Source organism: Pundamilia nyererei, unplaced genomic scaffold (assembly GCF_000239375.1).
Source record: "Pundamilia nyererei isolate P.nyererei 1_Seehausen unplaced genomic scaffold, PunNye1.0 scaffold00205, whole genome shotgun sequence".
NCBI lineage: Eukaryota > Metazoa > Chordata > Actinopteri > Cichliformes > Cichlidae > Pundamilia > Pundamilia nyererei.
In genome coordinates this window covers 21622-49620 of record NW_005187606.1, presented here as the reverse complement: position 1 = coordinate 49620, position 27999 = coordinate 21622, and the positions used below count along the sequence as shown (strand labels likewise).

The window sequence follows — 27999 nt, the reverse complement described above, 5'->3', positions numbered from 1 at the left end:
GTCATGTCCCATATACTAATAATAAAGCAGATCTATATTGCAGTATTTCAGTATTCGGTTGTGACCAGAGTATTTTAAGAACAACACAAATGTGTTTTAGACATTCTCAAAATAGACCCTAGAAGTTGTTTCACTTTATTTAGGGCATATGACACTGCTTATCTTGTTTGGCCCACATATAAAGTGCGTGTTTGTTCGGTTTATTACCTGGGCTGACCTTATCAAGGCTGCTAAGAAAGAAAAGAAAACTCCCAATAGCTTCAGAGTACGTGTTTCTATAGCTCTCGGGACAAACGTGTGCTGCATTCAATGTCTGTGTGTAATTTGGTCAATCTGACTGAAAGCAGAAATCTTTTCATTCTCATTTTTAAATTTAAAAATGTATATTATTAATCATATTCATTTCTAAGACTCTCTGGATGTGTTTTGGCATGATTTGGGCCTTCACAATGAAAATTCCAAAACGAAAGTTACACAAAGGTTTTCACAGACGTTAACGCCCATTGCAGTGCGTCGTCTTCATCATTCCAATGGCAAGTGAAGAGTCCAAAGTCTCGGCTCAATCTCGGTGAGAATTCCGGTCAGGTGAGAAAAGTTTCCCAGTTTTATTGTAGTCTACCTGTATGTAGGTGTCACTCAGCAAACCCTGCTCGGGGTTAAGAAAGCTTCTGACCTTTATTGGTGCTAACCGCGAAAGCCACCATGGCCGAATCCCAGCTCACGGTTATGGAGGACGGGCGCATAGGAGTCAAAGTCCCGGAGACCAAGCCGGAGTTTTACTATAGTGAAGAGCAGCGAACCGCTGTAGAACTGCTGCTGAAGGAGGGCGATGGCGCCTTCAAAACAAGACTTAAAGAGGACAATACGAAGGACTTTCTGTCTGCCAGGGAAGTCAAGCTATTAACGAACACTTTCAGACCGTACGACTCAGGGGATGACAGCAAGGCATCCACCTCCGGGTCGGAGCAGGGCGCCACCGGCACCGATGCGGATTCAGGGGTCCACTCCACCTACTGGCCCCAGATGTCGGACACAGAGGTGCCGCCGCTGGATATCGGGTGGCCCAGCGGGGCTTATTTCAAAGGGGTGACCCGGGTTTCCGTGCACACACACCCGCCCAAAGAGAACGGACCGCACATTAAGGAGGTGGTGCGACGGCTCATCCAAGAGGCTAGCAAGGTGAGGAGTGTGGGTCCGATTCAACCCGTTTAAAAGTTTATGGCTAATAACGGGCATCCTTATAAATTCATAACGATCATAGTCTTATGTCAGTCTATGATAGTACTTTAAATACAACCAGTAACATGGGCAATACTAAAAATGTGGAGTACATTTACGACAATTAATCACATTTCTGCTAATAGGTAGTTAGTCGGTAAAGATTAGTTGCCTGTTAGAAGACGAGTGTCCAATGCTGCAAGTTTTGGTATCGATCAGCCACAGGGCTGATAACAATACTTGAACATTGAACATGTAGCGAAGAGCAATGTAAAATTATGAGAGATGTCAGTTTTTTGGTTCTGTTTTAGATCTGGAAAAAGGAAAAAGAGGCAAGCAGGTTCAGAATGCAGAGCTCAAAAGGCTAGTTTGGTTATGGCTGTAGACATGATTTATTTTTTCTTTTAGTTCGTTTTTTCTTTTAAAAAGATAATTTGGCTTGCAAACTGTGATCATACGAAAATACCCAAATGAGACTGAGAATAGGTGGAGGGCGGGAATAGTGCAGGTGATTGTTTGCTGTGATTGGCAGTAGCTAATGCAAAATTGACATTAATAATACATACACAAACATAGGTGGGTAGTAACTGTGTAACAAATGGATCCAGGGTGCTCTAACAACCTCCAGCACTTGTGTATGTTTTTCATCAGATAGACTGCAGGAATTTGTTCTAGTTAAACAGGCTCTGTGTGGGAAACTTTAAAGCTTTTATTTAAAATGAGGGCTCAGAATCATGAAACTCAAGCCCGGTAAAGAAATGTGAAACCACTGTCCACGCTCTTTTTTTGTAGTGTGATAAAACTACAAGGCTGCTGCTCTTTGCAGTGTCCCGTAGATCTAGCTCCACAGGGGTCAGGGAGGGGGGAACACCAGTTTGAGTGATTAATAGCTCCTCACATAGCAACTAAAGGCTTGAAGTGGGTCTTTAAATGTGAGTTGGTGAAAGTCATGTTTACTCATAGGGTGCCGGATCTACGCTGAGTCATCTGTTCCGTGCTCAGTCTACAATGCAGTGACAGGCTTTGCTGTGCACTCGCTTCCTTAGTATTTCTCTTTAAAAGTGGGTCAGGGAGGGCTGCAGGAACATGTCACATAATCGTCCTGGGTTTTGTGACTTGTGCAACTTTTCTCAACTTTTCTTTGAAATTCCCGGTCTTTCCTTTTCACAACACCCCTTTCCTTCTTCCTGGGTACAGATCAGGTAGTGGAGGTAGTAAAAACAGGATCTCTGGCTCTTAACAGAATGACACACTACCTTGTTTCCTGGTTGCCCTACCTACTGTTCTTTCATTTGATAAAGTAAGACATTGTTTAGTAGTTCACTCCCTCTTTTCACAATTTGCCATACCGAGACCTTTGAGTGTTTTCCAAACTTGGCAGATCAAGAAGACAAACAGTTAAACAGTAGGTGCTTTAGGATTGGTGTACATGAGCAAAAAGTACATAAAAAAGACAAGCAAAAATAACACTCAAGATAACACATGTTGACCAATCAGTTCTTCAGATACTAACTTGTTTGCATGCGAACAGTGATTTCGTTTTTGGTTTTTATTTGTTTTAGTGATTCTTTCATTTTTCTTTCTGATGGGATGGTGATGATCTAGCTTTGATTCCTAACTGTCCTCAAGTCTCAGCCTGTATCTCTGCTGTTGAGCTTTCAGGTTGGCTCAGCATTTTTCTGTAGTGAGACCATGAGTGGAAACACCAGGCCTTTTCTGTCTAACAGAGGAACATTTGTTGCAGATTTAAAGATACATTTTTTCCATGACTTTGCTTTTCAAGGACGACGAAACAGTCAAATAATAAACATTTCCATACTCTCCACCTCTGCCTTGCACGTAACATGTCCATTCATGTTTGAAAGGACCGTGTCTTGTTTTTTGCCCTCCCTTGGGCTGTGTGGACTTTACATAAAACTTGTGGTTTAGTATGGTGCCTTTATGTGTTTTTCTCATAAATCTGACTCAACAGTGATTATGTTGTACTGATTTATTCAGAGGCAGAATCAGAATTGGCTTTAATGGCCAAGTTTGTGTACACATGCAAGAAATTAGGCTCCACTTTTTTTCTTGCTCTCAGTGTAAACAGAACAGGCAGGACAGACAACAGCAACGTGACACAGGCATATTCATATATGCTGAATAAATTATGGAATAACGGCTATTGTATAATATACACGCAGATGTCTGGTTGCTTTGGTATACAGTGTTCTGTAGCACCTACAAGGAGGCAAGAGTTGGAACAGGTTGTGTACAGGGTGTGATGGGTCTGCAACCGAGGATTTGCAGGATCTAGTGTAGACCTATATTGATGGTATTGTCCACTGACCTGTTTGACTGGAAAGCAAACTGCAGAAGGTCGATTCCACTAGTTGACCTTCTGCAGATTGTGATGTCCTGCAGGTATGTTAACACCAGGGTGACAGCTCTACAGCATTTAACCAAGTTATAGGGGGTTTCTTGGAGACAGCGATGACTGGAGTGCTTGAAACAGCAGGGGACTGCATATAGCTCCAGGGATCTGTTTAAGGTCAGTGTAAAGATGGGGGCTAGCTGGTCAGTGCAGACTTTGAGGCCAGAGGGAGACGCACAGTTTAGGGCTGGTGCCCTTCTGGTCTCATGAGTTGGTCAGGTGTTAGAAAGGATGGGTGAGGGGCTGGCACGGGGGAGTTGGTTGTGTGATGTGGCGGGGGAGGGTGAAGGGTGTAAAGGCAGGATTGTTACACCTGAATAAACACATGCAGGTCCCCTGTCATCTGTAGTTGGTGGTATCCTGGAGACCCACACCGACACAAGGTCATTGGCTGAAACCTGTGTTTGTTTTTTCTGTATATCATGTTCACGTCGATATAAATGTGAAATGTACATGGTGTAATTATTTAGCCTTTTTTTCAATGAACTGTTAGTAGTTGGGGTTTTTTTCTATTGTGGCACTCTGTCTTCCTTCTTTGTGTTTGAGTGTGTGCATTTTTCCTCCATTGAATTAAAATATGTTTAATGGGACAGTAAAATAATAATGTATTCACTTTTCAGATGTTACTGATACTTACTCAATGTCATTTTTTTATTTTGCTCACTTCATCCAAATAGTGCACAGATGACAAAATCAGCTTCACAAATGTTCTTTACCAAAACAAGTTTTATCTGATAAGGGGAATATCATTTTCTGTTTTAATTATGGCCTAACAAGAAAATATGTTTTGAAAGGAAATTGTCCTTTTGATAACTGAGATCAAAGGTAAAACTTTATTGCAATCCTAAAATTAGTTTTAAAGTGTTTCGACACACTTCTGCAAACCATGATATGTACAACAATCACAATGTGTAATACGTCAAGTACTTTTATTGTGAAAAGAACTAACACAAACAAGAGGAAACCAGCAAATCTAAGGACCCCAAAGCGCTTTACACTACATTCAGTCATTCACACATTCACACACTGGTGGTGGCAAGCTACATTGTAGCCACAGCTGCCCTATTAGGGAAACTACCATCGAGAACATCTCTAAAAAAACCCATTTTTGCTAGAAAATTATGAGTGTTGTGTCATGTGTCCCTTTTTTCTGTTTGTTCTGTCTCTGTGTGACAGCAACACTGTTCAAGTCTGCTTGCTACTAACCAGTTACCCACAACCCTCCACCATCTTCAGCTGGAGTTTTTGTTAATCCACAATATGAGAAACTCGGTTTAGAGACGACTGGTCCTTGTATTCTTTGTTGTTAAAGAGTATATGGGGAGAGCATGATTTATTAATGTACTTAAGAAGGTTTACACGCTCCTCCTTTCACAAGCACAGAAAAGTCAGGGTTGGATAAACACTGAGCACTCTGAAGCCGGAGCTCACAGTGATTATACTTGCACATACACAGACTTCAGTATTTTGGCTATGTTTTACATAAAAAGACACGCTTTAATGATTGCTATGCAGATGTTAGGTGGCCTTTTGGTAACACCTTATGCATCATAGGATGCATCATAGGAATTTAGCCTAAGGAAGACATTTCCAAATTGTGTTGAGCACAAAGCAATTAATTGTCTTAAGTTTCTTTTTCACTTTAATTCCTAGCTCAGCCTTAAGAATAGGAATATATCTGTAAGCACAATGTCAGATTAAGTCACTGTGTCAACAGTTCATGCTGTGACCTGTCAGAGAAGATAATGCCCTCTGCACAGTATGCTAACTAGTTACAGCTTGTCGCCTAAACTATGTGGGCTGTATGTAAATATTAAGCTGCCAAGAATTTCACTGTCACACCCGCAACAACAACAACAACAATAAACACACAGTTAGTCCTGTCTTCATAGTCCTTTGCAGGCAACGTAAACCAAAAGCTGTCTATATCATGTCAAATGAATCAGTTGAAACAATTGCAAGGCAGTAGTAACCCCAATTCCCTCAGTGTAAAATGTTAATGGACACAATAATGAACATGGCACATAACAACAACATGTGACCATTGAATGTTGCTTGAAAACCATTAGAGAAACATAGAAACATTGTGCTATTAATAAATCCACTGGTCAGCTTGTTTTGTCTCTAAAACTATTTCCAGTTGAGGCGCACTCTGTCGCTGTGGGCAAACATGACAGGACGCGTTGAAGAACAAGACTTTTGTGATTCTGTACTAGTCACAAGGTGGTTTAGAGGATAGGTGTTCTGCCAGGATGTACCTCCTCGACTAATTCCAGCGTACTCACAGAACAGAAAGAGCTTTATGGGTCAGTGACAGACCTAAATTCCCCAGATGATCTTATTTTGTTGTTACAAGATTTTATCTGTGTGATCTGTCAGTCTGAGTGGAACACAGCCGGAGGATAACACAGTGGCTTCCCCCACTCTTATTGGACTAGCAGCTAAGACTCTTTCATAAGGCCCAGCAGTGCCTTCAAGGTTGGTGTATTAACAGGTGGCAAAGTGCTTCAGCTAGACAGATTAGCTTCACCTCATGGTTCCTTTGTTAGGTTTGTTGGAGTCATTCTGCCCTCAAGCAATGTACTGATTTTTGTCCCATCCTCCTATAGAGAGGTAACATGGAGGAGTAGCTGACAGTGAACTTAAGCTGAGATTCAGGTTTCTCAAATGTTCTCTCTCTGTGTTGCTGACTTGTTGGTGCACCTTTGTTTCTGCCAAGGGGTTATTAATTTAAAGTGCTGTAAGGGGTTAAAAGAATGTGTGGCAGTCTATAACACAAAGAGACAGACAAATGTTCATGCTCACATTCACTCCTATAGCCAATTTAGAATCATCAGTTATCCTGACATACTTTGGAGAGTGCTCCACACAGTCACGGGGAGAACCACCAATCTCCGCACTGAAATGCCCCAGCCGGCCGGCCTTGGAATTGAACTCAGGCCCTTCGGGTGCTGGATATAAAATACTAATGCTTATTTCTCCTGCAGGTGATCGCCATAGTAATGGACATCCTCACAGACATCCACATCCTACAGGACCTGATGGATGCAGCGTCACGTCGCATGGTGCCTGTTTACATTTTATTGGATGAGCAAGGTGTGCCGCACTTCTTGGACATGTGCTCCAGGCTGCAGATTGGCTCACAACACCTTCGGGTAAGACTATACTTTTAGACAGTATATCAGCGACGCAGAGAAAAATAATAACCTCATAATCTGAGCTTATTTTAAAGAGTTGCGTCTTCTAGTGTAGGTTCAGTTATTCAGAGGGTCATGGATTGTTTTATTGGTTTGTTTGTAACAGCACTATTGTTGCTTTTTTGCTTGTTTTTTTTCTGGATAAATTAACTCAATAATTTGGTTCAACTCAATAATTCATGTCACAACCAATAACCGTTGTCAAATATTGCCTAAACTGGAAGGGCAGTCTTGTAATCCCACTTTACTTTGATATAAATGATGGCGACATCACAGAAAAATCACATTTCATCACTGATGCAGAATTTCAAAGTGCATCAGTGCCGTCATTAAATAGTTAACTTTGTGAACGCAGGTACAAAATAACACACATCCTAGTAATGAAATGACCAAATCTGACATGCTATTTTCACCACTGCATTAAAGCAGTTATACATAGAAGTGTCCCATCAGTTAAATTATTAATTGTTTCCACTTATGTCTTGAACTCACACAAAATCAGTAACAGAATTGGAAAGGACACCTATTATAGAGCAATCAAGTGTATCCTTCTCCTCCATATTTAGCTGTAGGAGATTTTGGGGTTCAGGTGTAGCCAGGAGTTATCTCGAGAATGCACTTCGTTCAAGACGTAACTGGTTTAATGTGCTGATCAATAATTACTGTGTGATTATAAATGGAGATAAAATTTAAAAAGCTAACAAAAGGCTAAATCGTCACTCCCCAGTGGTTTTAAAATTAACTTTCAGCTGATGTGGCTCAATTGTCCTCTTCAGCTGATTGTATATCTGGATGTGGCCCAAGACCATCAAACTTGATTGGTCAAAAGTAGTAAAACGACTTGCTTAAAGATTGGACGATTGAATCAGTTGCTAGGATTGCTGAGCCACATATTTCGTAGGCAGCCAGTAGGAGGTTTGGGTGGACTGATTTTTAAGAGTATGGCTGTAAAAATCAAACTATGTGCTGCTTCCATCAAAAAGATTGTTAAACTGCCTGCGTCGTGACATTGTTGGTTATGTTCTCATCCTCATCCTGACCCTGTGTCGTTGCAGAACATCAGAGCCAGAACGCTTCAGGGAACTGGTTTCAATTTGTCGTTTGGCAGGCTGCCTGGTTCACTCTGTAATAAATACATGCTGGTAGATGGGGACAAAGTTGTGTTCGGTTCCTACAGGTGAGGAGGAAATATTGTGCAAAATGTTCCATTAAACGTAATAATCTGAGTTTAAGTAATTTTATCTGCCGCTGTGTATAAGATTAGAGACTGATAACTTGGATTCCTTTTGTCAAATGATGTGAGTGAAAGACTCAGACTGTCTCTGAATACTTTCATCATTCTTGGATATAATTCTTCACTTTCTCTTTTAAGAGAGCAATAATCACTCTGATGCCATTTGTGTTCATTCTATTTTAAGACTTATTGTAAAGACATGCTTGTGTCTCTTAATTGGCAGTTGTAGCAGCATTCTTGTAACCATGCACGCTTAACATTTTAGTGGCTTCATTGTGCCATGACGTGCACTGAGTCATTTCGTACTGCATTAAAGTCTAACAAAGCACCAAGTGTAGCGCGATCTGGTCAGAAAAGACATGCAGCTAGATAAGTGGATAAGCACCTGCTTATCCACTTATCTGAATACGGTTGATTTACTTTTGATTGTGTATACACACACACACACACACACACACGCACACCCACCTATCTATCTATCTATCTATCTATCTATCTATCTATCTATCTATCTATCTATCTATCTATCTATCTATCTATCTATCTATCTATCCATCCATCCATCCATCCATCCATCCATCCATCCACACATTCAGCCACTCAACCTAACCTGTCTGTCTGATTCATGCCTCTGTAGATTATCTGCTGTGTCTGACTGCAAAATGTAGCTTTCGTTTTATGACAGCCTCCATCAATAGCTCTGCTAAATTCTGTGTAGGATTGAGACATTAATTATTCTGTTTGTGTTTGGACTTTTGTAGATGATCTCTATAGGCAGCTTGTTATGCTAGCATGGGTGACCTCATTTTAGGGGAGTACATTTAGCGGTTGTTTAAATATTTTAGCCTGGACTAAAAAGGTCATCAACTAACTTTGTTCTGGTAGCATGCTAATGATACTGCTAATGCTTTTAATCAGAAAAATGATGATCAAAGCCATAGGAATGTGGTTGTAGTCTGTTTGATACCTGCTTACTGTGCTAGAGACACAAAGATTTTCCATAGAGAATATTCTCGTTCCTAACTGTTAATGCTGTGTCCTCCCAGCTTCTCCTGGTGCACGTCTCGCATGGACCGAAACATGATCACTGTGATGACGGGACAGCCAGTCGACTTCTTTGACCGGGACTTCCGTGAGCTGTATGCCATTTCTGAGAAAATGAACCTCTACAAAGAGTTTCACGTCAGCCCTCCTGCTGCCCAGGTGGCCTCCACAGTTCGCTCTAAACCGAGTACCAAACGCCCGCCATTAGCAGCAACCACATCCCGCTTCCAGGTTAGCTTAGGGGATTCACGGAATATTGAAATCCAGGTCCCAGCACACAAATATTACAACCCTAAATACGCACTAGCGTTTGGGGATACTCCCCGTCCAACAGGATCTCTGCGCGAACCCAAGAGGGGTTCAGGTCTGGCTGAGGTTCCCGAGGAGGCAGATTCGGGGAGCCCACGGTTGGCCAGCAGCGAGAAGATGGATCGATTGAGTCCGCTGCCGGCAGAATCCTCAGGCGAAAGCTTCAAGAGGACAAATGGAGTCAAGTCAGACATAAAAAGCCGTCCCACACTAAGGCAGAGACTTTTTAAGAGGAAATCTCAGAATAAACTTCCTGTTAACACAGAACCTGTACCCCCAGAAACTAAACAGGATGAGGAGAATCAGGATAACTGCGAAGCGGTTGTGTTATCTCCATCCAAAGTTAGTAAGAAGCCGTCTAGACTGGGACGGAAGTCAATGTCTCAGCAAACTGTCAATGCCTCACATGACAATATGAGTAAGTCACGAATATTAGCTTGTATATGAAGATTTAATCTGCAATGAACACATTTTAATCCAATGAATTATAACCTGTAATCTAACCTGAGTGATGTGAAGAGGTCTGAGGGTAATGTAATCATTTCTCTATTTTCTTTTTCCTGACAGGTTTAAAAAGTCAACATAAAGGAAGGTGTAAAGTGAGCTGAAGCTGCCCATCTCCACAGAAGACAAAATGACTTTAGTCACATGAACATTAACATCACGTTTGATTGTGCTGAAGAATTTTACCCAGCGTCTCACAGAGAGACAAGATAAAATCATTTTGTTGTTTGGTGCCAAATGTACAATAAATGCGTTTTAAGTTTTATATGATATGTTAGAATGCAGATTGGGTTAATAAGAGATTTTGTTATGAGCACTTTCATCGTGTTTTGCTTTGAACACTGTTAGCTTCCAGGTTCTTCTCTTCTGGACACTGAATGTACAGTTTTAAGGTGGATCAACATGAGAAGCCTGTCTGTCAAAGAGTGAAAGAAATCATCTAAGTTGTCAAAAGGTGTCTTTACATTCCAAATGTAACACAGCGGGAAATTTAAATCCCACCAGATGTGGGGCTATTTGTCACTCTTAACCACACACATTCACCTCAGCCATGCACTACGAAGCGAGTTTAACCCATTTAGCATAACCATGGTGTCTTTCTATTACATCCACTTACCCTTAACTCGGTAACCAAGATATGCTTTCACATGAACGTTTGCATGAAGGTGTTGGTGCTGACAGCATCTCACCAATCAGATGGATAAGTAATGGCAACACAGTTAAGCACATGATAGAGGCTCAAAGCAGCACATGATCACACAGCTGCTACAGAAAAAGCAGCAGTGTGATCATGTGTTAAATGAAAAGCTGTGTGCAGTAGTTCAGTATTAAATGTTCTGTATGGACGTTTGTGTGCTTGAAATAGTTCAGTGTGAGTGGAAGAGAGCTGCAGTATTAATAAAGTTTAGCCTGTTTGAATCAAGGAAGGAAAACTGGCACCAGTGTGAGTTAACATACAAGTATCACAGCTCTCATTAGGTTAGTCTGAATAAATAAATATAAAATCAGAAGTCAAACTCAGACTTTGACTACATGCAGCGTCCACTACAAATAGGTAGCACAGTAAAATAGTTGTGAAAATGTTTGCAGCCAACAAAAAACAATCAAAAACCCCCCAAGGAATAAAGTTTTGTTTAATAATCTATATTTCTTACTGCGTTTTGGGGAAACTGAAAAACTTCAGACACTCCTACAGTCCATGCACAGACGCTCCACAGGATCTTCCAGGAATGGATATGGAATAAATTGGTCAGAAAGCGGTGATTTCATAGCTGTAATAAGCTCTAATCCAGCTGCAAGTTAGGTTAGGTTACTATGGCAGTATACCCCAATAAGAAGAGAAGCGTTTTCATAGTACAGAAAACCCAGGATGGACACTGAACCTATGAAATCCTGCTTCACAATGCAGGCCACAGTTCAGATTGATAGCCACTCATGGTCAGCCCAAAGCAGGATATTATTAGACAGTGAATGAGTTTAGGCCCGGATTACAGTTTAAATATTATACTACTTACATACTTTTTGTTTCATGTTGCAACTCTATAATAAATATTGCCTTTTATTCAGTTCTAGAAGTGAGGAAATTGTCATGTAAAAACAAATTGCAGCAATACAGAAAAAGCATAAAAATGTTCATAAGTAAAAGTCTCTGAACAGGCATAAATTTGAGTGCAGCTCCCTCTAGTGGTGATGCGCAGGTACTAGTCTATAATTTGTCCTTTCAAAGTCTCAACCGTGAAATAATTGCCAGAAAATTGTTTTTTATTTTTTTGCAAATGCAGAAAAATGAGTGTTTATTGAGCCTTTTGAAAAAAATAAAAACATTTCCATACAATATTTTTGCTACATCTGCAATTTATTTTTAATTTTGTATACATATATCCATATACATCCATAAATTATTGCTGTTGTTGCAGTTTATGACTTATAAATGATGCAGAAGTTTGAAAAACTCACAAAAAGTCATCTACAAAATATGATACACTTGCTACAGGGTTAGGATGAGGGGGCAAAAACTAGTGACTGTATTACATAAACCGTCCGCTGGGTGCCGCCATTGCTTCTCCATCTGGTTCTCTTATCGGTTAGCGTTTGCTAACCACTCGGAAAGAAAAAGAGGAACCACAGGCCTGATGACAAACTCGGGGCTGAGTTGAGGGTAGTGTGAGGGAGGTTAGGCTCGGGCTGGGGGTGGGAGGGTTGATGGTTGGTGTAACACTAAAAGCAGTAAAACAGGAAGTCAAGGCTGCAGCAGGAAGAGGTGTTCTCACACACTTTGTGTTGTCAGTGCACAAGGATGAAAATACATTGTTTCCTGTCACTTGCATATTCATGCTTCCTTTAAAGCCCTTCGTGTTTATTTGTTTTCAACAGACATTTAGACACTTCAGCCCATTCAGGTGTGCAGATTTAGAGTACTGCTTTTGTGCATTTTGCCTTGAGCACGAGGCTGATGTTCATAGTTTGATGTAAACATAAATGTTTGATTTACTCAATACAAAGATTGAAGGGATGCACGTTATCATAACCATAACAACAAGTGTAAATATGACGTTCTGTATATTCATCATGTTATCTCAATTACTGATGAAGCAGTAACCATTAATTGTTGAGTTTTCTGCTATCACTAATGATCAGAATTAAAGACAAACTAATGATCATAATCACACCAAAATTCATTCCTGTCATTACTTAGCCTGCACTGTGAACCGAAGCCTTGGCTATGAAGTCAAAATGCACCTGTTGGTTTAAGTATATGAGTACAACACAAATAATATTATGTTGTAAACATAATAAACATTTCCACATTCTATAGGTATAATCTATATGTTAGCTTTTAATGACAAGTTTTAAGTACTAATCTGAATTGTTTCCAGTTTTACTCTGGACTATGATGCTCACAGACGATGCTGTGATCTGAAAGTGAGCGTAGGGAGCAGGTGGAATGGTAAATTTTTATATAACACCTTAATACTCAAAGCACTTTATACAACATGCCTTATTCACCCACTTTTTCATATGCTTAAGTTCTGGCTGTCTAACATTCATGCATATTCATACTCTGATGAATGCATCAGAGAGCAACTTTCAGTATCTTGCACAAGGATGCTTTGACATGCATACTGGAGCAGCCAGGGGTACTATTAGCAGATGACCTGCTTTACTTCCTGAGCTACAGCCACCTCAGAGCGAACCTGGTTGTATGCTGTGCAGAAAAAAGAAATGAAAGTCAGCAGACGTGAGACAGAATATGTGTGTGTGAGAAGACCTGGTGTAACAGTGAAGCTGCAAGGAGAAGCTGTAATGAAGATAACAGGTTTAAACGCATTGGGTTGACCATTCAAATCAATGGACAGTGCCCAAGATAGGTGAAGAAGAGCGTGTAGGCAGGGTGGAATGGGTGGAGACAAGTGTCAGGGGTCATTTATGAAAGAAATATAGCAGCAAGGATGAGTCAGTCACTCTGAAGCCAAGCTGGAGGTGGAAGAAATGAAGCTGTAAAAGAGCTTCGCTGGGAGTGACCAGGATGGACTAGATTAGAAATGAGCACATCAGAGGGACAGCTCATCTTGAGCAGTTTGGAGACAAAGTTAGAGGCATGGCTGAGAGGGAAAAAGTCTAAACAATTGATAGAATAGCTGCATGTTACAGGAGAGTCATTTACAAGTTTTATGGTTGTGAATTATCAAGCTTGTTCCTCATGATTTTTTTTTTTAAATCTGGGCCATGAAAAAGGATGGTTTTGACAAAATTCTCACACACACAAGCCTGCCACATCAAACCACAGAGGTGGTTTTAGGTGCTTCACCCAAGGATGTAAACCAAACATATCAGCATACAAAATAAATATGAGGAAGTAAGGTGTGGCTGAATGGTTTCAGTGCGTATTCAACCGAAAACACAGCTGTCAAGATCAAAGCATGAAAACAAAATCCTCCTTTTTAATACAAACGCATCGATAAACACTTTTTTTTTATTAAATAATCATTTCGTGAGAGCATAAAAAATAAAGTACTTACAGTGATCAAACATATGCAGTATACAGACTGACACAAAACACAATGAATGGTTAAATGATTTCAATTTACACAGTAAATTTGTTACAAAGCGGATATAAAATGCATGTTCCTATTGCACTGTCCTTTCAATTTACATGACAAAAACATATTAACATGCATTTGATGTGACTGTATAAGATCCAAACAACTGAAAAACATATTTACATACGTGAAAATGATTCTGTACAAACTAGACACTTCAACAGGTCACTGAGATAACACCATACCCACCAATGGATTTGCAGTAAAACTTAAAGCTGTCCACCAGACAGAAATAAAATCACCCTATAAATGTCCGCTTCTGAGCACTATGAGAACTGAGTAAGACGCTGTGCCCTACGCGCGCCTTTTAATAGCATTCAAGGAACCGCTGAGACATCACATGTTTAATTTTTCTTCCTTAGCTGAGATACTTGGTTAGGTGAAAATCAAACCAAAAGAATCATCTTCTCACTGCAGAGAGGAAAACAAGTGCAGTAAACAGACACACTGTCAAACGTGTTAACCTAAACCGAGATATCTCCTCGTGTGGGCCCAGAGAATTTGTTGCCAAGCGCTCCTTTGCCCGCCGTGCTGATGCCATGAACAACACAAATGAGTCATTTTTTCACCCCTGACACTGTGTTTCTCAGTCTATGAAAGGAGAAGTGGAAAGGGAAGTCTCTTTTTTAGTCTAAACCACCACCGTCAGTGTGTTTCTGAAGCCTCCATTGCCCTTTTGTTGCAGGGTGGTTAAAATGATTTTCAAAAGAAATTACAATCCACAGTGCACGGTGGAGTGAGCTGAACATTCACGAGGTCGGATCCTGCTCTCCTGAGTCCTGGGGAGTTTGGTGTATCACCTTTTTCTTACGGACTGAGACCAAGTCGTAGAACGGATCCTTGGTGATACTTGCCCTATTTGAAGATAGAAAAAAGGCTGACATTAGCTTATAGGAGGTTAACAAAAGCTCATATAACAATATACAGTTAAATAACAATACATAACTATGTATTGCTCTTGGCTTATTGAAGAACATATTTTCCATAGGCATTCGGATTAATCCTGGTATAGGCAGAAGTTTATTGTTTCATTGGTTTAAAGCAGTGTCCTCAGTGCTAATGCTGCTGTTCCAAAATGCACCAGGGTGCTGATTTCAAACTAAAGCTACATGAGTCAGACATAAAACGCTGGCACTGGTAAACAAAGACATGCAACTTCCATTAGAAAGACTCTCTCTGAAACTGCTGAAAACCAAAATATAGCTAAAAGAAGAGTCAGCAACAAGCATGACTGCAACCAAGTACTAGTGGTTAGAGTGGGAGACTGATCCAAATACCAGCAGAACTTTATAATAATGTCTATTTAGCGTTATTGAGGTATAAGCAAGTGCTTAATACATCAGTTATACATCATTGTTCCTCTTTAGTATGCCATTTATGAATATAGCTTTATTACTATGAGTAATGATTATGATTATTACTGGGAATAATAGCTGTACATAGTTGCATGGTGTAACAATAACACATGGATAAATAAACAAATCTGTAATGACATATTAAGGAGGAGTAAAGATATATAAATGACGAATTAAGCACTTGCTAACATCTTACTTACACCTTACAAATGCTTAATATTGAGACATTTTAACAAAGTGCTATGAAAACTGTCTGAAACTTTTAATGTTGACTGTCAAATCTATTTTATTTACAGCCTACATGAATACATGAAAAGCTGAAAAAGGGTGATTTCTTATCTTAATTATTATGAGAAGTAAAAATCACAGTGACCTTATTGGTCGTTAAAATGTGTGCAGTTCAGAAATTGGTGATGATTCATCTCATAAGTCATACTGCACTCCTCTTTCCTACATAAGCTGCCTTCAGTGTTGCTCTTAGTATCGGCAATAGTGGCTCTCTAGATACTTGGTGTCAGATCAATAACAAAACTTCGCAGTATTGCACAGCATTGATACTAATCCTTTGTGTGCTTGTGTTGTACTTGCAGCGCTGCCTCTAAATAACCAGGAACCAAATGTGTGTTTTATCAACAACTTTGTTAGCAAATAATGAGATAAGACTGGCTGTTTTGTGAACATCCGGTGTGAATAGCATATTAAGCTTCATTGACCTAATTGAAAGAAGTGCGTGTGTGTGTGTGTGTGTGTGTGTGTGTGTGTGTGTGTGTGTGTGTGTGTGTGAGTGTGGTCTGACCTGATGGCCTCAATCCAGGAATCTCTCTCTTCTGCGCTGGAGGCACAGATTGTGTAGGACTGGTGTTTCCCCTCCACCACCCTGCCATCCGTCTCTGTCTTACATGCTTTGATCTTCTGCCCTCGACTGTTGGGGTTGTACAGCTCCAGACAGTACTACACGATGCAAGACCATCAACATGAAAGTCACTCTTAGAAACTATCAGTTTATCAACTTGCAGAATGTGTTTGTGTTCTGCTTGAACAGATGACAAGATCTTACCGGTTTACGAGGGTAATGCACTTCTCTAACACAGAGATTCTCCAGGGGGATGATGCCTCGGGGCTCTTTATCCTACAGGCAGATCCAAAAGACATTTATTGATGAGTCAGGTGGGTAAAAAAACAAAACAAATGTAGAGATAAGAATAAAAAAAATGTTACCAATGTCAGAAAAAAAGGGAAGCAGAAAAGATAGGGATAGATACCTGATATAAGATTATTAAGTGACACTTTTACCGGAAATAACATCCCATTTTGGTTTTCAAAGCCTGAGTAACACCACGTAACTCACTGAGAATTTGGTCAATCTTCAAAGGTTAAAGACATTAATGTGTCATTTTTATCTGTAACATTAGGCAAGAAAAAAAAGCCACGTAATAAAACATGGGCGTTTTCAGCACAACCGTCTCTATGGTTACGTTCCAGTTAGGTTTTCATAACTACAACTTCGATGTCAGTGATATGTAAAAAAAACACTGATTAAACCCTACCACCTATGATGCCATTCACCTGATTCATCAAAAGAGCTTAGCAACAGCTAGAGAAGGACAAATATACAGTGACAGCATGATGAGTTTGACAGAGGCCTTACAGTGGTGTACTCGAAGTAGTAGAGGCAGTTGTCTGTCAGAATGAACCATCGCCTCTTCCACGTCTTAACTCGACCTCCTAAAATAGAGAGACAACAAAAATGTGGGCTGTTGGTTGGGGATATTATGTCACTTACGTGCAAGCACACATGAGAATCTTCCAGTATTGGGTCATTCTCTCCGTGCTTCCTCTGTACTTTCCTGTTTGTGTAGCAAATTACTAAGATGTGATGCCACACAGCAGGGCAAAGCACGCTTAACATATAAAAAAGTCCACTGTTTAAGCATGTTTTCTGGGTGGGATTTTACCAAGTTTGAGGAGCCATCCTTCTCTGTCGGGGTTGAAGAAGGTGTGAGTCAGATCATTCCCATCGTCCTCTGGGATTTTGAAGGGCTCGTTGCGTATGCTCTCGTACAGTTTCTGTGCGTAGAGAGAGTGAAATGAAATGCAACCATTAAATGAATTGCAGGTGAATATAAAATATGATCCTGAGCCTCCTGTAACCCGCTGACGGCCTCGACTGACCTGTGGGTGGAAGATTGGCATGAGAGAACCTGGATGTTTTCATGTCTGTGTGTGTTTCAGTTCCACATTAGTGGCGACTATGAAATACAGGTATTACTTTCTCGAGGAGGAAAGGAACTGTGTGGTTTTACTTTTTGTTACAAATACTGTAATAAATAATATTATTGTTAGCTTCTGTTTCATTTTGACGTTTACCAGTCAATGACTTAAAAAAAAAAAACTTTTAACACAATCTCTTCTTGTTCACCTTCCTCTTATTATTCACAATATGAGCTAGCCGTTTCTTTTACATCACTAGGGAGCTGAAAATGTGTGGTGAATGTATGCAGAGGCTAAAATGTTAGCTGTGTGTCCATTTAGGTAATTGCTTCTTGGCGTCTACGTGGGCGCTGTGATTGTGTTTTTGAGAGGTTCTCACCGACAGCAGATCATTGGGTAGGTCCTCTCCATTGTTGATGCCTCTGTTCATGGAGATGAAACGCTCCAGAGTGGTTTTGTCCTTCACGTTGGGGTTGTGAAGGCTCGTGTTCAACATGATGATGGCAAAAGACAGGATGTAGCACGTGTCTGGGGTTAAGAGGAAGATGCACACGCACACAAAGAAGGAAGTTTGAGCCAGTGTTTCACATATGCATTTTTGGTACTGAATAGAGAAATACAGAATCAGTGACAAGGAGAAAGCACAAAAAAAAGTAGAAAGGAAGACGTGAATATCAAAAATACAAAGATGGTGTGGTAATTTTAAAAAAAAAACCTCCGCTCTCTCACACACAGTCTCAAACAGGAAGTATGAATATAGAATGCATATTGAAGCCCACCAGTTGACTGGAAGACATCGAGGTTGCAGTCGCAGTAGCGGGTGGCGAAGGCCTCCATCATACGGTCAATCTTCTGAGCCTCACCAGGCAGACGGAAACTCCACAGAAACTGTCTGTCACATACACACCGCAAAGGCAGAACACCTCAGTATGTTAACAATACACGTGAAGCTGTTTATCAGCAAGCAGACAGGAGACGCACTGTCTGTCTGTAGCAAGTCTCAAAGTCTGGACTTTATAGCTGCTTTTTGTGCTGAAGGACTGATTAACAGCAGATCGGTCAGTGTGACCTGTGGTGGAGTCATCTATACAGCATGTTAACATCAGCATACAAGGACAAGAAATGTTACATTTAATGTGAGAATCAAGTTTGGCTGTTCTGCTTGTGAAATTCTGACAAATTTCATCTTCAACACTTGGGTTGGAATTGCTTGGTCATCAGGGAAAGTTATTAATATACTCTAATTTTGCCAAGTTTGGTCATTATGAGTTGTGGCCATATGGGAAGGGCTCGTTACATGAGTTCAGAGAAGTGCTCTCCATCAAAATAGCTGTATGAAAATATAGTTTCACATTTGCATTGGTTATGTCCTCTTTTTAGGTTCATTTTACATGTCAGTTAAGTTTGTGTCATGGGTGCCTTTATACAGTCAGGCATTGAAGTAGATCAAATAACTAAAGGAATCAAGTCATTCACTGGCTTCTCCATGTGTCTGTGCCCTGCAAATAACACAGTAAGAACTCATTTCAGATGTATTGTATCTTTAGAACAATGTGGTTTAGAGCAGACCTGTGTCAGAAATAGCTGCTGTAAAATGAAAGGGTGAGACTCTAAGCACCGTGGTTCTTATTTCTCCTTTACTTTTTGTTTTAAAATTATTTGTCAGTTCCTTTTCAAGGTGAATTTTACTTGATCCTAACAAGGTCAAGGAAAGGAGGGATAACCAGACAGGATAACCCCGATGACATCACTGTTACTGTGCAACATTAGGTAGATTTTCTTTTTGACTTCTCAAAACGCCTGGAAGCATAATAAACAACAGTAAATAACTGTTTCCATCCTGAGTATTTATCACCAGGATGACTAACCTTATACATTTTTTTTGTTTTGGATAAAGGACATTTTAATTTGCTACACAATCTTAACATTTTTGATCAATACCCTTTTCTTTGGAAATCAAAATTTTACAAATATTTTTGGAATACTTTTTTTCCTCCATACCACCGTCGTCATTTGCAATCTAAATCTGCCTGTCTCTGTAGCAAAAGGTTTGGAGTAATTTTACTGCTCCTGATACCTCTGAGTGAACATTGGGCCTGTCCACACTGTGAACAAGTTATATATAGCTGCTTGTCTGATAACAGTTACAGTTTAGTGAGTGTGGAAAGACTTTCTGATTACATATTACTCTTTTTCTCTGTTTTTGCTCATAAATAAGTGCAAATATTACCATGTAGGTACATTTAAACTTCAATTATGCCCTTCTATGGCCTTTTGTCTTTGTTTAGCAGTTAAAAGGTCAAGTCTGCAAGTCTACATTTAGTCAGGTTCCTATTGGTGTTATCCATTATACTATTATATATGTGTATGCAAACATCCTTGTAAAATGATCATGAAGAAAAATTGTGTTTATGACACAGCAGATGAAGAGGGGCTGACCTGAGAGCCTGGACCAGGTTGAGGTCGGAGAACTCGTGCAGCTCCACAAAAGCCTTCAGGGTCTGAAGGTGGAGTTCTTCCCTGTGGGGCCGAGTGTGAGGGAAAAGGCATGAAACAAAAGAAAAGTTTTCACCTTTTCCATACAAGACCTATCCTAACTTATCCTGTGTTTTAGCCTCCTCACGCTCTGATTCTACACCTTTTCATTTCCTTCACTCCCATCCTCATTGCCTCCCTTCTACTGCCGTCTGCTCACTCCCTGGCCTCACTCACCTTTCTCCAAGGAATTCTCCAATGGCTGTCTTGTTGAGTCCTTCTTCCTTGTAGAGAAACTCGGCGATGGATTGAGCACTTCCATCCAGCAGCTTTATCTCCAACAAGTAGTTGATTCCCTGCAAGCAAGCAGATCATTTCACAGAAGTTCACATTTGGGCTCATATTTGTCCTCACCACTAAAACTGCACAGGTAAGGAGAATTTTTAGCTTCTGACATAGCACTTAAAATATGCACAGGAACACATGCGCTGCCTGCTGTGGCTAATGTGTGCTACTTTCACAATGATCTCATCTCATGCTGGTAAAACACAGCAAGTTCACAGCATCTGTAATCCTAATTCCTTAAATTCAGTTATCTCTTCCTCTTTCTCCTCGATACTGTGCTTGAAGAGGAAAACAATGTTTAGCATTTAGTTATTGCCTGCATGCAGCTACATGCTGCCTCAATTCTCTTCTGTGTAATCCAACGTTGATTACACATTGATTGTCATGTTTATATTACTTTAGACTGCCTATGGTTTAAAGTGGAACACTGTTATATAAGTGTGTCAAGTTATATTAAGTTGTAGTAAAGTTAAGCTAAACAAAAAAGAAAGTAAACCATGATAAGAATTATTCGTTGTATCAGTAGTTGCAAACATTTGCACGCACAGCAGTCATAACTTTGACCTCCAAGCAAAACCACAGAAACTCTGGTGTGGGCCAGGGTGTCTGTTCTGTTCACAGACACGGCGGCCCCTTCAGTATGACACACATGAAAGTTAATACAAGCTGCTGTGCTGGATGAAGGTGCTCAGCTGCAAAAGCTCAGACAGCGAAATGCAAAAAGGCTTTTTTGTTTGTTTGTTTTTTAATTCTTCATAACAAATGGTTATTCCTTGTCGAGTATGTTGATCCAGCTTACCTTTTTAGGGTCCATGTTGAATTTCTTCTTCCCATTTGCAAATTGTTTGTTTTTCTCTATTGCTTTGCTGAAAAATCAACAATAATGGGAAAAATGTCAGTCGTGGACAAAAGTCTTACACTTGTTCTTTTTCATTTTCTTTGCACACATGCTCGGTGCAAAACAACTGCACAGGATTGCATGTGTAGCCTTCTTGAAGGACATTTGAATGTTGGCTGTCTTTTTTTCCATTCTTTATCAAGATGATCCCAAACTGCTTTAATAATGTTGAGGTCCAGCCTCAGTGGAGGCCAATTCATGAATGATAGTGCTTCATTGTATATTTTGTCTATCCAGGTTTGTTTTACTGCACTGTCAGTTTGTTGGGATCATACACTTTCCAGATGGTATTGCATGGTGGATCAAAACCTGACAATACTTTTCTGCATTCATAATTCCTGCAGTTTTGAAAAGAATCCGTCACCCCTGTCTGAAATGCAGTCCTAAACCAGGTCAGAGCCTCCACTATAGCCGTAGAGACTCATTGTTGTGCCTCCTTTCTTATTTCCCGCATACATACTGACATTCAAACTTTAACCATGACCATGACCTGTTTTCACTGATTTTCAGTCCAGGTCTTTTCTCCTAGTTTCCCTTCCTTAAGAATGACTTCTTGACAGACACGCCTCCACAGAGACCATTTCTGAAGCAGCTTCACCAAAGAGTAGATAGTCGGTGTAGTCGATGTGTCAGTTGTTTTGTTTTTTTCCTATTTCTTAAGGACATGACAGTACTGTCATCTGCTGTAGATTGTCTTTCAGGCCTCAACTTCCTCTTTTTTCCTCGACTTTTTCAGTTTCCTCAAATTGCTTTAAGGATATGATGCATGCCATGCCGAGATCGTGACAGATGGCCGCCCCTCCCTGAGCCTGGTTCTTCCAGAGATTTATTCCTGTTAAAAGGGAATTTTTCCTTCACACTGTTGCCAAGTGCTTGCTCATAGAAGGTTCCCTGATTGTTGGGGTTCTCTTTGTATCATCTTATGGTCTTTACCTTACAATATAAAACACCTTGAGGCAACAGTTGTTGTGATTTTGCACTTTAAAGATAGAATAGAATAGAATTGAACTGAATTGAATTGAGATATGCCATGCTGTTGATGGGACAGGACAGAGAATAAGTGAAAAAGCAGCCAATTTCTAATGAAAAACTTTAAAAGCCTTCAGAAAGCCCAGAAAACAACTGCAAAAGTTTGGCTCTTTGGAAGCAAAATATGACTAAATTACACCTGCCTCAAGCCTTTTGCACAGTACTGTAAAATTAACATCATTAGTCCATAATTATTTTTTTGGAAGTTGCACAATATGGCACATTTGATGCAATATATACATCCGAGACTCATTGGTTGCAACAGGTTTCATGCATCTCATTCTATTGACTATCAGCCTAGTTTGGATCAGTGATTGTAATTAGGGGGGAAGTGTTGCATAATTTTGCCCACAACTGAAACAAAAAACTGTTTTCTCATCAAAAAAATAGCTAATCAATATGTTATAAGTGGAAAACTCTTTTCAAGTGTTAGTAATCATTGGAAGAAGAGAAACTTGTTTGAAAGGCACTGTGTCACTGAGTCATGTAAGACATTTACATGTTTTTTGTCAGTGGCATTGTGTAGGTGTTCTAAATACACGACAAAGAAACCTCCGTGCATGATGCAGGTGTAGGGTTTTTCCCATTTTGCACAAAAAAACAAAAAGAGTCTACTTACTTTTCTTCTGCAGACTCAAAACTGAGTATTTCTGCCATCACATTGTCTATCTCCATTTTTAACTTCTGGAAAAGACAGAGAGAAAGAAAAGTATTTTATATTGTTTAAAAAAACGTGAAAAAACACGAAAATAAGTGCAATGATTGTATAAACTTTTTTTTATATATTGATGGAAGATCACCCAGGGGCCCCAATCCTTCTCACCTTTTTTTTTTTGAAACATTATGCTTCTTTTTTCACATTTTATTTTTTTAATAATACAAGAATTGTTGTTATGGTGATCAGGTGTTCAAGCCTTAACAAAATTAATCTGCTTTTCATTTACACATGGAGTAAAATAACATAAAGATCTGCTGAAGATGCATCTCAGGTTCATTTGAAACTGGTGCTGCTACCATGAGGTGAAAAGACAAATGACACTTTATTAATTCTGTTTGTGGTGGTGGGAGCGAGGGGCCATATAAAATCTGCCTTAGGGCTGTTATTGGCCCCTGGACTGGACCTTGGACATGCCTGGTATATGTATACAGGTTACCTGGATATCATCCAGAAGGTCTTTTTTATATGTCTTGATGGTTTTGATCTCCATCTTCTCTTCTGGTGTAAAATCTGAGGAAACTAAACAAACAGTGGAACAATATAATTCCAGCAATTCCAACAACAAGTTCTTCAAATACAACAATATCTACTGTAAAACAAATGTGCAGAACGGAGCTGTTCTTGAATAATTTGAATGATAATTTTCATATTGAAAATGTGGAGTATATTTAAAAACAACCACAACACAGGGAAGATGGCTTCTCTGGAAGATATGTGAGACAGGTGCTGTGGTTTTTTCATGAATGATTTCTGTCACCACAAAACAGTACTGTGAATATTTTTCTCGAAAACAGAGACACTCGCAAATCCATGGTGAGTTTTCTCATATTTCCATTCCATTAAACAGAAACAGAGCCATAGCATGAATTGTGTGTTTTTTTTAATGATCATTAATTCTAAGGAAGAAAATAGTATTTGGAAGTTTGCTCGGTTATAGATAATATTTTACCGTATTATGATTTTAGATTCAATTATCAGTTGCATGTGGTCATTGCGTCACAGGGGTTAGTTATCTTAATGACCCAGAGTTTCCTTCATCTTCACATTGTAGTGATAGACTGTTTTCCACTGGGGAAACTTGAGGGCCCCTTTTAGAGCAGCCCCCACACTTTTGCACTTTGTCTGCACCTGTAGGAGAATTTCCAAACCAGGCTCTGGAGGAGAAAAAAGGCGCCTCCACTGGAAACAGCTGCTTCTGACTGTCTTTCAAATACCTCTGGGTATGGATCAGTACTGATCAGTTTTAAACTCAAACATGGCCATCGGTTTGCCATATAAACACACGTAATAAACAGCAAAGCAACAACCACATTCATTGGCCTCACTCCTGTTCCATGTTACAAACTTGAATGTGACAGAAACATGAAGAAGCTGTGGCCAGCTTAGGCGGGGGTTATACTTTCTCACAGTCACAACTGTACGAGGGTCCTCTTGGGACTGAACAGCCCTTTTCCTACGCCCACAACTGAGCATAATTGAAACATTACTGCAAAGCCTCAGAAGCAAAAAAGAGGCACCATTACTCTTACCATTTCTATAAATGTTCATGCCAACTCACAACTCTCTGCTGTAGAAACATGTCTAATGATAGCCAGTGTCACCCGCCTTCACATATTCAAGGGCCAGTGTTAATATCAAGGTAAGGTCAATTTTTAGTGAGGCGCAATTTATTTATTTTTTTAATTCTTTGTGCACTTTGAATTTTGTCTTTGTGGCTTTATTTGTAGCAGTGTCAGTTTGCAAAGCAGCTCCATTGCAGCTCGCCGAAGTTGCATCATCTTAAAACAGCACTGACCTCCTGTTTGGCTTAAAAATGAATCATTAACGAAAGCGTCATACCATTTGGTGGTTTACCCAACATCCTCTCTCAGCAAATTCCATTTAATTTTCTCTGTATTTGTGTTTTACATGGATAAAGACAAAATTAAACACCTGTTTTTTAGATTTTAGAAAATGAAGAGACGTAACTTTAGAAACAAAAACAACAACAACAAAGCAACATATTTTTATCATCAGCATAGATGATGAGATGTTATGATAAGCAAAGCAAAGAGTATGCACTCTGGTTCTTCAGCAGCATTCAGGCCATACTGACCTTTTTTTTTTTTTTTTACATTTATCCTTTGAGAAAATAAATCTTTTTTAGAATATTTAAAGCTAAAAGACTGCTAGCTGCCAATACTTCCTGTAGAGATATGTTGTTTGCTGTTAATGATGTGACCACAGCGCTTCCACTTCCCCACCCTTCCTTTACACATCTTGTGCAACAAAGCTGACAGGCTTAAATCATTGGAGCCTTTGTTTAGGTAATTTAGATACCGAATTGCCAATCTGAAAAATAACCGCTGACTTTAAGTTACGTTTTAAAGTAGTTTAGGCATCTTTGCAACTTCCTTTTTAATGTTACAGTCGGTGACATGCATGTGAATGTGAGTCTCTTCCCCATTTCAGCTGCTAAGACCCACAATGTATGACCACAAGGTTAAACAGTGAGAAGTGGTATATGCTGAAGTGTACAACCATCACTAAAACGTTCCACCAGCTGTTCTCAGCATGCATTGAAGGTTTGCACCAGGAATAGCAGTATTTATTTCTAATGATTTGTCTTCAAATTACAGCTGTTTAGTTAGAAACATGACAGTGTGAAACTTGAAGCTTCCCTATAAAACAGCTGGGTAACTTTTTAAGATCCAATTCATGTCATAAGGTCAAGCGTCTTTATAATAAGAGTATCACACATCAGGAGTATACTAAAAGACAATTATGAAGGTAAATTGCATGAAAGAGCCTTTTAATTTTAAATATCCAGTGACAGTCTCTGAAAATCACACCTACATTTAAATATCAATAATTTAAACGATCCCGTTCTCTGTAAATATGAACTAAATAAATACATATTAAAATCAGTAATAAAAAGGCAACTAAACCAAGTCTTACCCATTTGGCAATCAGTCATTTATATCCAAGGATAGAGGGGAAAAGAATCAGTACGAAAACAGCTAAACAAAGTCGATGTATCAAGGTACGCAGGCTGCCTTGGCACACAGTGAATTAACAGCTGAATGAAGTGGATGCTGTCTTTCAACTCCACCTCTTCCCCATCTGTCACAATACCACTCATACATGAGACCGCAAACAGGTCAGCCTTCAAAATAAAACGGTTAATAAACGAATTTGTCAAAGATTTAATTTGATCAAAGAGGGTCTTTTTTTTCATGTTTCATTTCAGGATGCAAGAAGTCAACTTTTCCATTTATGTTTTTAAACGAATATTAACAGAAACAGTCGGGGTAAAACACAGGTGTAAAAAAGAAAAGAAAAGAAAAGAAAAAAACTCTTTTGCACAGGTTTGTGGACCTGAGATATCTGCAAATATCTTCCACTGTTATGTAGTTGAATCTTCGAGTGTTTTCTGTACGTCAAAGCTGAAAAAACTAGCTAGGAGACGAGTTTGGAAAGCATTACTATCATGTTATCATATGATGAGGTGAGCCACGAAGCCTTGAGATATATTTACCCTTCAGCGGAAAATGTGACCGCAATTACAGGTAACTTTATTTAAGTAAAATGTGATACTTTTATTTTGAAGGCCGTGTGGCTTTCCTGCTCTGCTTAACGTAGTGTACTCTCTCTCTCTCGGGCTGATTTGACAGCTGAAAGCTCGCACTGTTGAAAAACCAACGAGTAGTTAACGGGTTGAATTTTGCATGTTGCATCCTTCCAAGGTAACCATACACAAATTGAGGTTTTACAGCAGTTTAAACACACTTTGGAAACGGAAGTAAAATTATTCAAGGAACATTAGCAGGAAAAGAGAATATAGCATGTGAATATAAAGTCCTCATAATTAAACCTGACATTATAACTATTATAAAAGCGAGGTGTTAATGTGTATTCTGAATAATGTTTTTCTCAAAAAAAGTGATGTGAGAAGTCAAACAAATGTAAGAAAAACAATAGTTTAAATAGCTGTGAAAGATAAAGGAAGAGCAACTGTGCTGTACAAGCTCAGAGTTTTAAACGTGAGTCAATAGCAAAAACTGTTGCTAAAGTGCCATCTAGTGGTTGTAGATGAACATCACAAATGCTGTTTTTCTTGCGTGGTTGTATGAAGGCGTGTTTTTGTCTTGCTTAATGAAAATAGTTCAACATTTGCCGTCATCTTACAGCTTCCTGGAAACAGTATCTTTGGGCCAGGTATTGTTGATCTAATGCTTATAAACATTTAGTAGTATCTCTGAAGAAAATCTAGACTGGTTTCAAGCAGAGTATTACACAGAAAAAAGCCCTTTCAAGAGGTTTTAATGACAGGCTTTTAACTGTTTGGGGTAACTGAGGGCTCTCTCTGTATAAACTGAGGGCTCTCCCTGTATATATGATTTCCTTGGGGTCAATTTTTAAAAACCACAACTTCTGCTTTCTTTGCATTGCAGATGATCTACAAGTATATCTGCCTATACAAACCATGTTGCTTCATCACCTGCAAACTGTACACAATGCAGCAGCTTGTCTTTTGAGAGGAAAGAAACAGGATGATTACAACAGCATTGCACCATCACAAGACCCACCTCAAAATGCCATTTTTTATTTTAAGACTACAGTGATGCCAAAAAACTAGTTCATGCTTTTATTACTTCTAGGCTCAACTATTATAATTCTCTCATAGTACTCATAGGATGTACTAATGATCCAACATGCTTCAGCTGCTTCTGATTTTTGGGGTTTCTCTGTTTTCTTTGTGTTATTCTAAAGACTCACCTTACAATATAAAGTACATATATAAATAAAACTGCACCTACTGCACATTACTAATGAACTTTTATAGCCCTACACCCCGACTACATCAATGACGTCTATGAACCAACTGCTCTCGTAGATCCTTAAATGGTGAGGTGAGAGAGTCTTTTTAGTGGTGGCCTTTAATCTTTGGATCAACCTAGCTTTTCACA

General features: G+C 39.5%; 2 protein-coding genes across 2 annotated transcripts; one reads left to right on the top strand and one right to left on the bottom strand.

Moving 5' to 3' along the window:
- The first annotated feature begins 523 nt into the window (after window positions 1–523).
- fam83fb (family with sequence similarity 83 member Fb) lies at window positions 524–10184 on the top strand. The gene is made up of 5 exons (XM_005747806.1): window positions 524–1179; window positions 6619–6786; window positions 7884–8005; window positions 9109–9833; window positions 9983–10184. The coding sequence occupies exons 1-5, from the start codon at window positions 703–705 to the stop codon at window positions 10021–10023; spliced, it is 1533 nt and encodes a 510-aa protein (XP_005747863.1). The 5' UTR covers window positions 524–702; the 3' UTR covers window positions 10024–10184.
- Window positions 10185–13859: 3675 nt separating this feature from the next.
- Window positions 13860–26118, bottom strand: cyth4b (cytohesin 4b). The gene is made up of 13 exons (XM_005747805.1): window positions 25988–26118; window positions 23487–23569; window positions 22952–23016; window positions 21205–21271; window positions 20298–20416; window positions 20025–20105; window positions 18365–18477; window positions 17965–18113; window positions 17330–17441; window positions 17023–17099; window positions 16432–16503; window positions 16171–16325; window positions 13860–14874 (listed from the first exon to the last, which is right to left on the bottom strand). Exons 1-13 carry the CDS (start codon window positions 26004–26006, stop codon window positions 14769–14771), a joined length of 1218 nt encoding a protein of 405 aa, XP_005747862.1. The 5' UTR covers window positions 26007–26118; the 3' UTR covers window positions 13860–14768.
- Between the last annotated feature and the right edge of the window lie 1881 nt (window positions 26119–27999).